The following is a 15200-nucleotide window of genomic DNA, read 5'->3' on the forward strand; positions in this document are numbered from 1 at the left end:
CACTGAAATCTTGCCAATGTCTGGCAATATTTGTGCAGATTTTTTCAGAGAGAATTTAATTACAGATAACTGCATCATTTGCAAAAATGATGGGGTTACTACGAGGGGTATTTCTTAGATAAGACCCATTTGCGAATTACAGTAAGAGTGCAGTGCGCGCGACGGCTCCCAGCATGCTTTGCGCTCTTTAGACACCATTTGCAACTGTACTGTCTGCCTGTGTGCTGAGCTGTCGAAGCTTATAATATTTAAGAAAGCTAAGTAACCCGACAATTGTGAGATACGACCTGTAATTCGATTGTCAAGTGAAAAAAGCTCCAGCATACCGTACAAAGCAGACGGCATCGTGTAGCATGGTGGGAACAATTAGATCGTCCAACTTACAGTCCAGACCTTGAACTTGTTTCGGGACTTGAAGGAGTTCGTTGGTGGTCTACGTTTGAAAGACGACGAAGAAGTGAAAACTGCAGTCATTGACTGGGTTTCTTTACAGCCGGCAGATCCCTTTGATTTCATAATTGAAATACTTGTTGAGCAGTATGACAAATGATTGAACAGGAACGGAAATTATGTAGAAAACTTGGTAAAAGTAGGTAGAAATGAACAGAAATATATTTTAATGGTATTTACAGTATTTTTATTGTTATTAAAAACAAACCCTATTTAAAATATACAGTCGTAATAACAGACTGTTATTTAGCGGATTATTAATGAAGAACATGAACAGCAAGAGACCCAACACACTTTTCTGGAGCATGCCTGAAGTGCCTTCTACTTCTGTCGATGATTCTTCGTCCAACATAACATGCTCCGTTCTCCTTACTAACGAATCCTCAATCGAATCATAAGTTTCGCTCGATAATAAGTTGAAGTGTGATACAGAATGGAATACTTTTCAGATATCAAAAAAAAAAAAAAATATATAGTCCAACTGACTTCATTGCTGTCACGTCAGAAAAGAATAGATTGAGTTGGCATGACGAATGTTTCTGAAATCCACGGTGCTTGGAGGTCATTCTGTTCGAGATACGTCATTGCGTTTGAGCTCGTGTTATATTATAAGATTTTCGAATCTTCCTCTACCTTCACAAAATGTCATCTTTGTTTGTGTCCTTTTCACTGAGGTGACAAGAGTCATGGGATAGCGACATAACCATATACAAAACTGATGGCCGTAGTATCACGTACACAAGGTATCAAAGGGCAATTAATTGGCGGAGATGTCATTTGTACTCAGCCGACTCATGTGAAAAAGTTTGCGACGTGATTATGGCAGCACGACGGAAATTAATGTACTTCAAACGCGGAATGGTAGTTGGAACTAGACACATGGGACATTCCATTTCGGAAATCATTAGGAGTTCAGTATTCCAAGATCAGCAGTGTTAAGAGTGTACCGAGAATACCAAATGTCAACATTACCTTCCACCACAGACAACACAGTGGCCGACGGCCTTCACGTAATGACCAAGAGCAGCGGCATTTCCTTAGAGTTATCAGTGCTAACAGATAAGCAACACTGCTTCAAATAGTAGGAGAAATCAATGTGGGACGTATCCGTTAGGGCAGTGCGGCGAAATTAGGGGTTAATGGGCTCTGGCAGCAGACGACCGATGCCAGTGGCTTTGTTAGAAGCACCATGACGTATCCGTTAGGACAGTGCGGCGAAATTAGGGGTTAATGGGCTCTGGCAGCAGACGACCGATGCCAGTGGCTTTGTTAGAAGCACCATGACGTATCCGTTAGGACAGTGCGGCGAAATTAGGGGTTAATGGGCTCTGGCAGCAGACGACCGATGCCAGTGGCTTTGTTAGAAGCACCATGACGTATCCGTTAGGGCAGTGCGGCGAAATTAGGGGTTAATGGGCTCTGGCAGCAGACGACCGATGCCAGTGGCTTTGTTAGAAGCACCATGACGTATCCGTTAGGACAGTGCGGCGAAATTAGGGGTTAATGGGCTCTGGCAGCAGACGACCGATGCCAGTGGCTTTGTTAGAAGCACCATGACGTATCCGTTAGGACAGTGCGGCGAAATTAGGGGTTAATGGGCTCTGGCAGCAGACGACCGATGCCAGTGGCTTTGTTAGAAGCACCATGACGTATCCGTTAGGGCAGTGCGGCGAAATTAGGGGTTAATGGGCTCTGGCAGCAGACGACCGATGCCAGTGGCTTGGTTAGAAGCACCATGACGTATCCGTTAGGACAGTGCGGCGAAATTAGGGGTTAATGGGCTCTGGCAGCAGACGACCGATGCCAGTGGCTTTGTTAGAAGCACCATGACGTATCCGTTAGGACAGTGCGGCGAAATTAGGGGTTAATGGGCTCTGGCAGCAGACGACCGATGCCAGTGGCTTTGTTAGAAGCACCATGACGTATCCGTTAGGGCAGTGAGGCGAAATTAGGGGTTAATGGGCTCTGGCAGCAGACGACCGATGCCAGTGGCTTTGTTAGAAGCACCATGACGTATCCGTTAGGACAGTGCGGCGAAATTAGGGGTTAATGGGCTCTGGCAGCAGACGACCGATGCCAGTGGCTTTGTTAGAAGCACCATGACGTATCCGTTAGGACAGTGCGGCGAAATTAGGGGTTAATGGGCTCTGGCAGCAGACGACCGATGCCAGTGGCTTTGTTAGAAGCACCATGACGTATCCGTTAGGGCAGTGCGGCGAAATTAGGGGTTAATGGGCTCTGGCAGCAGACGACCGATGCCAGTGGCTTGGTTAGAAGCACCATGACGTATCCGTTAGGACAGTGCGGCGAAATTAGGGGTTAATGGGCTCTGGCAGCAGACGACCGATGCCAGTGGCTTTGTTAGAAGCACCATGACGTATCCGTTAGGACAGTGCGGCGAAATTAGGGGTTAATGGGCTCTAGCAGCAGACGACCGATGCCAGTGGCTTTGTTAGAAGCACCATGACGTATCCGTTAGGACAGTGCGGCGAAATTAGGGGTTAATGGTCTCTGGCAGCAGACGACCGATGCCAGTGGCTTTGTTAGAAGCACCATGACGTATCCGTTAGGACAGTGCGGCGAAATTAGGGGTTAATGGGCTCTGGCAGCAGACGACCGATGCCAGTGGCTTGGTTAGAAGCACCATGACGTATCCGTTAGGACAGTGCGGCGAAATTAGGGGTTAATGGGCTCTGGCAGCAGACGACCGATGCCAGTGGCTTTGTTAGAAGCACCATGACGTATCCGTTAGGACAGTGCGGCGAAATTAGGGGTTAATGGGCTCTGGCAGCAGACGACCGATGCCAGTGGCTTTGTTAGAAGCACCATGACGTATCCGTTAGGACAGTGCGGCGAAATTAGGGGTTAATGGGCTCTGGCAGCAGACGACCGATGCCAGTGGCTTTGTTAGAAGCACCATGACGTATCCGTTAGGACAGTGCGGCGAAATTAGGGGTTAATGGGCTCTGGCAGCAGACGACCGATGCCAGTGGCTTTGTTAGAAGCACCATGACGTATCCGTTAGGACAGTGCGGCGAAATTAGGGGTTAATGGGCTCTGGCAGCAGACGACCGATGCCAGTGGCTTTGTTAGAAGCACCATGACGTATCCGTTAGGGCAGTGCGGCGAAATTAGGGGTTAATGGGCTCTGGCAGCAGACGACCGATGCCAGTGGCTTTGTTAGAAGCACCATGACGTATCCGTTAGGACAGTGCGGCGAAATTAGGGGTTAATGGGCTCTGGCAGCAGACGACCGATGCCAGTGGCTTTGTTAGAAGCACCATGACGTATCCGTTAGGACAGTGCGGCGAAATTAGGGGTTAATGGGCTCTGGCAGCAGACGACCGATGCCAGTGGCTTTGTTAGAAGCACCATGACGTATCCGTTAGGGCAGTGCGGCGAAATTAGGGGTTAATGGGCTCTGGCAGCAGACGACCGATGCCAGTGGCTTGGTTAGAAGCACCATGACGTATCCGTTAGGACAGTGCGGCGAAATTAGGGGTTAATGGGCTCTGGCAGCAGACGACCGATGCCAGTGGCTTTGTTAGAAGCACCATGACGTATCCGTTAGGACAGTGCGGCGAAATTAGGGGTTAATGGGCTCTGGCAGCAGACGACCGATGCCAGTGGCTTTGTTAGAAGCACCATGACGTATCCGTTAGGGCAGTGAGGCGAAATTAGGGGTTAATGGGCTCTGGCAGCAGACGACCGATGCCAGTGGCTTTGTTAGAAGCACCATGACGTATCCGTTAGGACAGTGCGGCGAAATTAGGGGTTAATGGGCTCTGGCAGCAGACGACCGATGCCAGTGGCTTTGTTAGAAGCACCATGACGTATCCGTTAGGACAGTGCGGCGAAATTAGGGGTTAATGGGCTCTGGCAGCAGACGACCGATGCCAGTGGCTTTGTTAGAAGCACCATGACGTATCCGTTAGGGCAGTGCGGCGAAATTAGGGGTTAATGGGCTCTGGCAGCAGACGACCGATGCCAGTGGCTTGGTTAGAAGCACCATGACGTATCCGTTAGGACAGTGCGGCGAAATTAGGGGTTAATGGGCTCTGGCAGCAGACGACCGATGCCAGTGGCTTTGTTAGAAGCACCATGACGTATCCGTTAGGACAGTGCGGCGAAATTAGGGGTTAATGGGCTCTAGCAGCAGACGACCGATGCCAGTGGCTTTGTTAGAAGCACCATGACGTATCCGTTAGGACAGTGCGGCGAAATTAGGGGTTAATGGTCTCTGGCAGCAGACGACCGATGCCAGTGGCTTTGTTAGAAGCACCATGACGTATCCGTTAGGACAGTGCGGCGAAATTAGGGGTTAATGGGCTCTGGCAGCAGACGACCGATGCCAGTGGCTTGGTTAGAAGCACCATGACGTATCCGTTAGGACAGTGCGGCGAAATTAGGGGTTAATGGGCTCTGGCAGCAGACGACCGATGCCAGTGGCTTTGTTAGAAGCACCATGACGTATCCGTTAGGACAGTGCGGCGAAATTAGGGGTTAATGGGCTCTGGCAGCAGACGACCGATGCCAGTGGCTTTGTTAGAAGCACCATGACGTATCCGTTAGGACAGTGCGGCGAAATTAGGGGTTAATGGGCTCTGGCAGCAGACGACCGATGCCAGTGGCTTGGTTAGAAGCACCATGACGTATCCGTTAGGACAGTGCGGCGAAATTAGGGGTTAATGGGCTCTGGCAGCAGACGACCGATGCCAGTGGCTTTGTTAGAAGCACCATGACGTATCCGTTAGGACAGTGCGGCGAAATTAGGGGTTAATGGGCTCTGGCAGCAGACGACCGATGCCAGTGGCTTTGTTAGAAGCACCATGACGTATCCGTTAGGACAGTGCGGCGAAATTAGGGGTTAATGGGCTCTGGCAGCAGACGACCGATGCCAGTGGCTTTGTTAGAAGCACCATGACGTATCCGTTAGGACAGTGCGGCGAAATTAGGGGTTAATGGGCTCTGGCAGCAGACGACCGATGCCAGTGGCTTTGTTAGAAGCACCATGACGTATCCGTTAGGACAGTGCGGCGAAATTAGGGGTTAATGGGCTCTGGCAGCAGACGACCGATGCCAGTGGCTTTGTTAGAAGCACCATGACGTATCCGTTAGGACAGTGCGGCGAAATTAGGGGTTAATGGGCTCTGGCAGCAGACGACCGATGCCAGTGACTTTGTTAGAAGCACCATATCGTTGCAGCGCCTCTCCTGGGCTCGTGACCATGTCGGTTGGACCCCAGACGACTGGAAAACCGGGACCTGATCAGATGAGTCCCGATTTCAGTTGTGTAAGAGCTGATGAGAGAGCGAGTGTAGCGAAGACCCCACAATGCCATGGACCCAGGCTATCAACAAGGCACTGTGGAAGCTGGTGATGGCTCCATAATGGTGTGGGCTGTGTACGCATAGAACTGACTGCGTCATATGGTCCAACTGAACTGCTCATTGGCTGGAAATAGTTATGTTGGGCTGCTTGGAGACCATTTGCAGCTATTCATGAACATCATGTTCCCACACAACGAAGGAATTTTAATGGATGACGTTGCACCATGTCAGAACATTCTGGACAAGTCGTGCGAATGATTAGGCCACCCAGATCGCACGACATGAATCTTATCGAACATTTAAGGGACTTAATTGAGAGGTCGGTTGTGCACAAAATCTTGCACCGGCAACAGTTTCGCAATTATGAACGACTAAAGAGGTAGCAGAAATGAAAACTTTGAGGTTCACCGATGACATTGTAATTCTGTCAGAGACAGCAAATGACTTGGAAGAGCAGTTGAACGGAATGGATAGTGTCTTGAAAGGAGGATACAAGATGAACATCAACAAAACTAAAACAAGGATAATGGAATGTAGTCGAATTAAGTCGGTTGATGATGAGGGAATTAGATTAGGGAATGAGACACTAAAAGTATTGAAGGAGTTTTGCTATTTGGGGAGCAAAATATCTGATGATGGCCGATATAGAGAGGATATAAAATGTAGACTGGCAATGGCAAGGAAAGCATTTCTGAAGAAGAGAAATTTGTTAACATTGAGTATAGATTTAAGTGTCAGGAAATCATTTCTGAAAGTATTTGTATGGAGTGTAGCTATGTATGGAAGTGAAACATGGACGATAAATAGTTTGGACAAGAAGAGAATAGAAGCTTTCCAAATGTGGTGCTACAGAAGGATGCTGAAGATTAGATGGGTAGATCACATAACTAATGACGAGGTACTGAACAGAACTTGACTCGAAGAAGGGATCGGTTGCTAGAGCATATTCTGAGCCATCAAGGGATCACCAATTTAGTCTTGTAGTTCAGCGTGGGGGGTAAAAATCGTAGAGGGAGACCAAGAGAGGAATACACTAAACAGATTCAGAAGGATGTAGGTTGCAGTAGGTACTGGGAGATGAAGAACCTTGCACATGATAGAGTAGCACGGAGAGCTGCATCAAACCAGTCTCTGGACTGAAGACCACAACAACAACAACATAGAGGTAGCATGGCACAATATTTCTGGAGGAGACTTCCAGCGACCTTTTGAGTCCATGCCACGTTCAGTTGCTTCACTACGCTGGGCAAAAGGAGGACCGGCACAATATTAAGAGATATCCCATGACTTGTGTCGCCTCAGTATATGTCAACTTCCTTTTCCTTCACACAGTGTTGTCTTCCAGTTTCTCTCCTCTGTATAGCCTCTCTGTGTATTCCTTCCATCTTTCAGCCTTTCCTTCTTATTCTGTAATACACTATATTAGCTGTCCAGCAATGAAGTGACGCCGCTGCCTGTGTTTTGCAGCACGACGGGCTGAAGCTGTGGCAGGACATGGGCTGCCCCGCGCACAAGCTGGTGGTGGGCGTGCCCTTCTACGGTCGCAGCTTCACGCTCAGCGCGGGCAACAAGGACTATAAGCTCGGCACGTACATCAACAAGGAGGCGGGCGGCGGCAAGCCGGGCAACTACACGCAGGCCAAGGGCTTCCTCGCCTACTACGAGGTGCGTACGCTACCTGGGCGCACAGGCTACCGCCTCGTCTCAACAAAGAGGATGTAGCTAGTGATGGGAAAATAGAATACGTTTCGGTAATCCATAAGAAAGTGAGGAAGACTATAAAAATTATATGAATCTATGAGTAAACAAGCCATGCGCGTGGTTATATCGATTACTGTTTTTGAGGAAACTTTTTCCCCTAGTGTTGCTTACGAGGAAAAAAGGGCAAGTGCCATAACAGGATTTCCCAGAAACTTCGGTCGGTGAAAGAAGAGTCCAAATAACCAAATACGTATCTCGGCTTAGCCATTTATACCCACCAATTCCTGGGAAAAAGACCGTTAAAAGTTTTTGGGGTATTTTATCTGCCTTTTAGCGAGCGTTTGGTTTAACAGGTGCAGTGGTACAGTAGCTAACGTCACGGCTCCGTAATTTTGCCCCCTCTTTTCGAAACCTGATTACTGTTATTATTTTTCATTTTTGTACGAATGACCGTAGAATATTACTACACGAATGTTTTCCAATGTTTATTGAAATAACGCTGTTCTTATTCGTCTACTAATAGTATGTCTAGCGAATTAATTTAAATAAATAAATAAATGACAATTTATTTCAAATTGTTTTTGGCGGAGTTCTTTTGTGTATCTTGATTCATAATCACTTGTAAGCGTCAGTCTTCTATAAAGTGATCTGTTATGCGTGGTTTGCCGCGAAATTATTGCCAGCGCATGAAATCCTCAGTTATGTTAATGACGTGTCTTTCCCAAATGAGATTCATGCAAAGAAATGTCACTGTGGCAAACCTGCCTTATGGAGACGCTCGTGGTGCTCGGAATTTGTATGGTTCGAATGTTTCTACGACCGGTATCAGCCAAGGGAATGCACGAAATCTTCCTGAAGAAAAAACTAGCAATAAAATATAAGAATGACTATAATAACTGTATAATAATGAAATGTAAGTATATGAGTGTTTAAAACATTGTAACCCTTGAAAATACCATACACCTACACCCCCCCCCCCCACACACACACTCACTCACACACAAACCCACACACACACACACACACACACATATATATATATATATGAAAAAGTTAATGTATAAAATAAATAAAAAGGATGATTGGGTTTTGAACACAGGGCTCGTGGTACCGAGGTTTGTACCTCGAAACCGTGGTGATAGCTCATTGTATCTGTACGGTTGATGTTTATTTCGCGATCCGAGCCTTCGCCTACTGGGTAGTTGCAACTTCACCCCAGCTCTACGGTGATGGGTCATATTCTGCATATTCTGGAATTGGACTTCAGGCATGTTTCTGCTGCCTTGACTGGTCGATGTGGCCACATACGCTGTCCATGATTTGCGTCAGCCTGATACAGAAACGAAGGTGAGAAACGTTTTTGTGGGCATGAAGTGTTGGTCAATATTGACGAGACGATACCCACTCCCTGTGCAGTCACATCTGAGAATCGTTTGCTTTTTGACAATAAACCGATTCCGATCGTTGTACTGGCCGTGTATGGGCGATGCCTTTCTGTGGATCAGCATCATGTCAACAAGAACTGCTCTAAAACAAGTACTTATTTGATGGTAAGGGAGTGTCATTTTACAATTATTCTCTTACCAGATACTAGTGGATCAAATGGCCTCAGTTGTATACCCTCGTGCTTCAGTTGTGATTGGGGGACTGCCTACTGATTTCGTGCACTTGCTGTCTAAATTTAATTTTTATTTTGTGTGTACGTTTTAGAATTTCTCAAGCAACTGTCTGGAACGTCGGCCGCGCTTCCAGCCGTTAATGCATTCGCCTAATTTACGTGCTTGAGGTGCTAAGACTGCCTGGGATTTCGTTACTCATAAAAGTGCTTGGTAGCCTCAGTCTGCTTCACAGGCGTATACATTATTCAAAATATTCTGTTTTTTATGACTGTGCAATTCTATTTAGCTGCTTCACAACCACGTACGGAACGCTTTAAAACTGTAGAAATTGTCTCATCTTGTGATGTATAGTGGTGCAAAAATCTGCTTGAGAGACGTGTACATTATTTCACATTTCCGCTTTCTATGTCTGTACGAACTAGTGAGATAACAATCTCTCCTGCGTGCTTTTCAGCTGCGTATTTAATTTTTTTCAAATTCTTAGTATTTACTGGTGCTACTGTCTGTTCCGTATTCTGTTTGCTTCACCGACATACATATATTGTCATGTGTCAGCTATTTGCTGATATGTATTACACAATCTCTTTGAATAAATGTGTGATAAATTTTTAGCCATAACTCAGAACCTAAGGTTTTGTTTTGAAACTTGGTCTATGCAGCGAGCAAATATTACTCGCTTTCAAATTTAAAAATCGCCCTGTGGAACAAATTAATGAAAAATTTTACTTGAAACATTTTATTTTCGCTCAGAACCTTACTACCCGCAGATCATCACTCCCTACAAGTTCAACGGTAGGAGAATGTGGTTCTGGGAGTAGCAGTCAGTCGAGTAGCGCCAAAGATCTCTGTCGGTGAGTGGGCGGCGTGGCCGACTGCCATGCTGGGCCACCCGGCTTCAACTCCTGGTACTGCCAGATGTTTTTCTTTCGTGTGAGGACTCACATGGGGCGTACTCAGCCTCGTGAGGCCAACAGAGGAGCCACTCGACCGATTAGTAACGGTTCCACCGTCAAGAAATCCGACAATGTCCGGCAGTGTGCTGTCCACATGCCCTTCTATGTCACATCTGATGACGCCATTGGCAGAGGATGACACGGTGGTCGGTCAGGTGTGATTAGCCCGTCTAGAGCAGAATGCGAGTATTTAATTTAAAAACCAGTGAAACGCAAGTGAATCAGGATCTGGGTCCAGTAAGGTGCTAAACAAAGAAAAACCTTTCGAAGTAAAATTATTTATTAATTTGTCCCACAGAGAGATATTTAAATTTCAAAGAAAGTAGTAATTGTACTCCACGCAGGGGAAGGGCTTAATACAAATCTTTAGATTCTGAGAAATAATCAATAATTTATCAAAAAATTTATTCAGACAGATACTGTACTGCACAACGGCAAACAGCTGACAAAAAATTATATGTTTACAACTGTGAAGCCGACAAAGTACAGAACAGACAGTATCATCAGTAAATACCGAAAATGTAAAAAGAAAGTACTTAGACAGCCGAAAAGCAAACAGAAGAAATCGTTACCTCACTAATTTCCACAATTAGGGAAAGCAGGAATGTGAAACAATGTACATGTCTGCGAAGCAGATTTTTGCACCACTGGTTGCCACAAGGTGACAAAAATTATTAAAATTTTAAAGCTTTGCGCACACTGGTGTGAGGCACCTAAAAGGAATTCCATGTTCACAGAAACCAGATAATTTAGTGTAATGTACACGTTTGTGGAGAAGTCTTTTGCATCAATAAACATCAGTTACATAAAAAGCAGAATCTAAAAAAAAAGTTCAATTCTGAGAAGCAGACTTGAGGTTGAACAAATTTCAATCATACAGACAAAATTATTTGTAACTTTACATTCATTGCTGTGAAGCAGGCAAGGGGAGGCAATGAATTTAAAATAATGTACTCGTCTACGAAGCAGACTTTTGACTATTAACTCTACGTACATGGCTGTGAAACAGCCTATTTCGATAATGTGTGTAATCAGAGAATAACGTACACACCTGGGGAGCAGACTGAGGGGTTTCCCAAGCACTTTTATGAAAACGAAATGCCGTGCAAGCTTACGGCCTCAGCCATATAAATTAGACAAATAGAGTAACGGCTCGAAATGCGGCTGATGTCCCAGACAGTTGCTCGACAAGTTGTAAAACATACACACACAGTAAAAAGTAAGTTTACACAGCAAGTGAATGACAGTCAGTACGCAGCTCTTCCCCCCCCCCCCCTCCTCCCGCCCCACAATAACAACAGAATCATAAAACTGAGCCCATTTGGCCAACTACTATCTGATAAGGAAATAAGTATAAAAAAGGCACCTAAACAGGGGACACAACAGAAACTGAAACTTTAATTCAGAAAATCCATACACCTCCTGAAACTGTTACCCTCTTACAGTTAAATGAATACTTGTTTTAGACAGATTCTTATCGCCGGAATGCTGCTCCACACAAAGCCATCGGCCAGACACGGCCATCACAGTGATCCGAATCCGTTTAACGTAAAAAAAAGAAACGTCACAGAGGTGACCTTAAAACGAGGAGGTTTCGCGAATCCTGACCGACGTCACAAAATGTTGCAACTATCGTTCCTGTATCGCTCCGACGCAAATGGTTCAGATGGATCTGAGCACTATGGGACTTAACATCTGAGGTCATCAGTCCCCTAGACGTAGAACTAAGTAAACCTAACTAACCTGAGGACGTCACACATATTCATGCCCGAGGCAGGATTCGAACCTGCGACAGTAACAGCAGTGCGGGTCCGAACTGTAGCGCCTAGAACCGCTCGGCCACAGCGGCCGGCCCTACGTAAATCATGGACAGTATATGTGGTCATTTTCGCCAACCAAGGAAGCGGTAATACGCCCGAAGCCCAACTACAGAACAAAAACCGTCACTGCATAGCCAGGATGAAGTAGCAAGTCCCCAGTAGGCGAAGGCTCGCCCGTGAAGTAAACATCATCCGTGCAGACACGATGAGGAAGAAACGCGGATCCGAGGTACAATCCTTGATACCACGTGACGTTCCATTAGAACCGCCAAAGCTCAGCCGACCACGTCTGATCAGCGCGCTTGCTGAAATCCATGACAGGCCAAGCTCGGATCAAGAGCCTTAGCTAAGCAACACTAGGAAACGAGTTTTGTCAAGCACAGGAATCGATATAACCACACACACAGCTCAGTAACCACCGTGAACATACAGGGGTTGGATAAAAATATCTAAACACCGCAAGAAATCTATGCTTCAACATACAGGGTGTTTCAAAAATGACCGATATATTTGAAACGGCAATAAAAACTAAACGAGCAACGATAGAAATACACCGTTTGTTGCAATATTCTTGGGACAACAGTACATTTTCAGGTGGACAAACTTTCGAAATTACAGTAGTTATAATTTTTGAAAACAGATGGCGCTGCAAGTGATGTGAAAGATATAGAAGACAACGCAGTCTGTGGGTGCACCATTTGTACGTCGTCTTTCTGCTGTAAGCGTGTGCTGTTCACAACGTGCAAGTGTGCTGTGGACAACATGGTTTATTCCTTAGAACAGAGGATTTTTCTGGTGTTGAAATTCGACCGCCTAGAACACAGTGTTGTTGCAACAAGACGGGCTTTTCAACGGAGGTTTAATGTAACCAAAGGACCGAAAAGGGATACAATAAAGGATCTGTTTGAAAAATTTCAACGGACTGGGAACGTGACGGATGAACGTGCTGGAAAGGTAGGGCGACCGCGTACGGCAACCACAGAGGGCAACGCGCAGCTAGTGCAGCAGGTGATCCAACAGCGGCCTCGGGTTTCCGTTCACCGTGTTGCAGCTGCGGTCCAAATGACGCCAACGTCCACGTATCGTTTCATGCGCCAGAGTTTACACCTCTATCCATACAAAATTCAAACGCAGCAACCCCTCAGCGCCGCTACCATTGCTGCACGAGAGACATTCGCTAACGATATAGTGCACAGGGTTGATGACGGCGATATGCATGTGGGCAGCATTTGGTTTACTGACGAAGCTTATTTTTACCTGGACGGCTTCGTCAATAAACAGAACTGGCGCATATGGGGAACCGAAAAGCCCCATGTTGCAGTCCCATCGTCCCTGCGTCCTCAAAAAGTACTGGTCTGGGCCGCCATTTCTTCCAAAGGAATCATTGGCACATTTTTTCAGATCCGAAACGATTACTGCATCACGCTATCTGGACATTCTTCGTGAATTTGTGGCGGTACAAACTGCCTTAGACGACACTGCGAACACCTCGTGGTTTATGCAAGATGGTGCCCGGCCACATCGCACGGCCGACGTCTTTAATTTCCTGAATGAATATTTCGATGATCGTCTGATTGCTTTGGGCTATCCGAAACATACAGGAGGCGGCGTGGATTGGCCTCCCTATTCGCCACACATGAACCCCTGTGACTTCTTTCTGTGGGGACACTTGAAAGACCAGGTGTACCGCCAGAATCCAGAAACAATTGAACAGCTGAAGCAGTACATCTCATCTGCATGTGAAGCCATTCCGCCAGACACGTTGTCAAAGGTTTCGGGTAATTTCAGTCAGAGACTACGCCATATTATTGCTACGCATGGTGGATATCTGGAAAATACCGTACTATAGAGTTTCCCAGACCGTAGCGCCATCTGTTATTGAAAATTGTAACTACTGTAATTTCGAAAGTTTGTCTGCCTGAAAATGTACTGTTGTCCCAAGCATATTGCAACAAACGGTGTAATTCTATCGCTGCTCGTTTAGTTTGTATTACCGTTTCAAATATATCGGTCATTTTTGAAACACCCCGTAAATAGAGGTCCTAGCCAAGTCTGCATGTTGCATCTGTGAAACGTCTTAAATGCGTTGTAAGTGGCAGAAGTGGTCAGAACAATATTCTGTGTGGCTGTGAGTGCACTATGGAAAGCTAAATATACTTGAACGTAGGCAAACTGTTGACGCCGTATGGTGGGTACTTCCATAACCTAGGTACGCAAAATACTTCTAATGGTACCATTTCGGAAGTTTATGCACATGCAAGGAAAGCCAAAACATATCATCCATCAACGCCGACAATTGTTCGTATTGAAAGTTATTGAAGAGAATGTGGCGAAATATAAGAGGGCTACCGCTGCGGAAGCCACTGCAGAACTGAATGTCGCACTCGCGAATTCTGTCAGCACCAAAACAACATGAAGGGAGCTCCATAAACTGAAAACTGCAAGCCGGCCTGTAATTTCAAAACCACTCATCAGTGATACAAACGCCCGTAACAGGAAAACGTGGTTCTGAGGCCGTAAAATCTGGATTATGAAGCAGGCTGTTTCATACTGTTTCCTACTTCTGCTCTAGCTTACGTCCCAAGAGTGAAATATGGTGCTGATTTCGTGATGATTTCGGCAGCCAAATCGTGATATTCATGGTACACATGTTTACTCTGGTTTACTGCCAGCGGATTTCCTAAGCCGTATTAGGCATGAATTATATCGTGTTTTTGATGTTTTCATATTTTTGTCCACCCCTGTACTTTATGGACGAAATTACTATACATGCGTTGTCGCAAAAATACCAAGATACGCCTGTGAAATATCAGCAGGCCTTAGAGTTGGTGGATCAACAATACATCACGCTTTTTGCCAATAAGAAATAACTGCAGACAATATACCACTCTGTGTATATACCACTGTATTTAGATACAGAAAATTCTGCTTAAAATACTCGTTTCGGCAAGCTATGAGGAGCTTTAAAGTCAGTGGAAATCATTCCAACATTAGTAATGGTAATTCAAACACTAAATTAAAATTGTAGACCAAAATCTGGACTTAATTTACAAATTTATTCAAATCATTTCACTCTATATGCAAGATTCACAAAAAAACGCTATAGGATAGTAAAAGTGTAAAAGCTTGAAAATAAATGGTAATGCAGTAACTTACTCGTTAGAGTGCGCTACTGACCTATTCGTTGAAGATAAATCTTTACTCCAGAAATATAAATATTGTGAGGTAAATGCAAACAAGACCATAACGAAATAATGATATGGTAATTGGTGCAATAAGCGAAGATACCTTGGAAGATGGATAGGAACAGTAGCAGCTACTGAAACT

At 45.6% G+C, this 15200-nt stretch overlaps 1 protein-coding gene across 1 annotated transcript in view; it reads left to right on the plus strand.

The window, feature by feature from the left end:
- The window catches only part of LOC126281236 (endochitinase-like), an 87899-nt gene that overhangs the window by 56771 nt on the left and 15928 nt on the right, over positions 1 to 15200 (plus strand). The window contains exon 7 of the mRNA XM_049980008.1: positions 7248 to 7445. Coding sequence (XP_049835965.1) covers positions 7248 to 7445 — 198 coding nt within the window. The remainder of the gene's footprint in view (positions 1 to 7247; positions 7446 to 15200) is intronic.

Source organism: Schistocerca gregaria, chromosome 7 (assembly GCF_023897955.1).
Source record: "Schistocerca gregaria isolate iqSchGreg1 chromosome 7, iqSchGreg1.2, whole genome shotgun sequence".
NCBI lineage: Eukaryota > Metazoa > Arthropoda > Insecta > Orthoptera > Acrididae > Schistocerca > Schistocerca gregaria.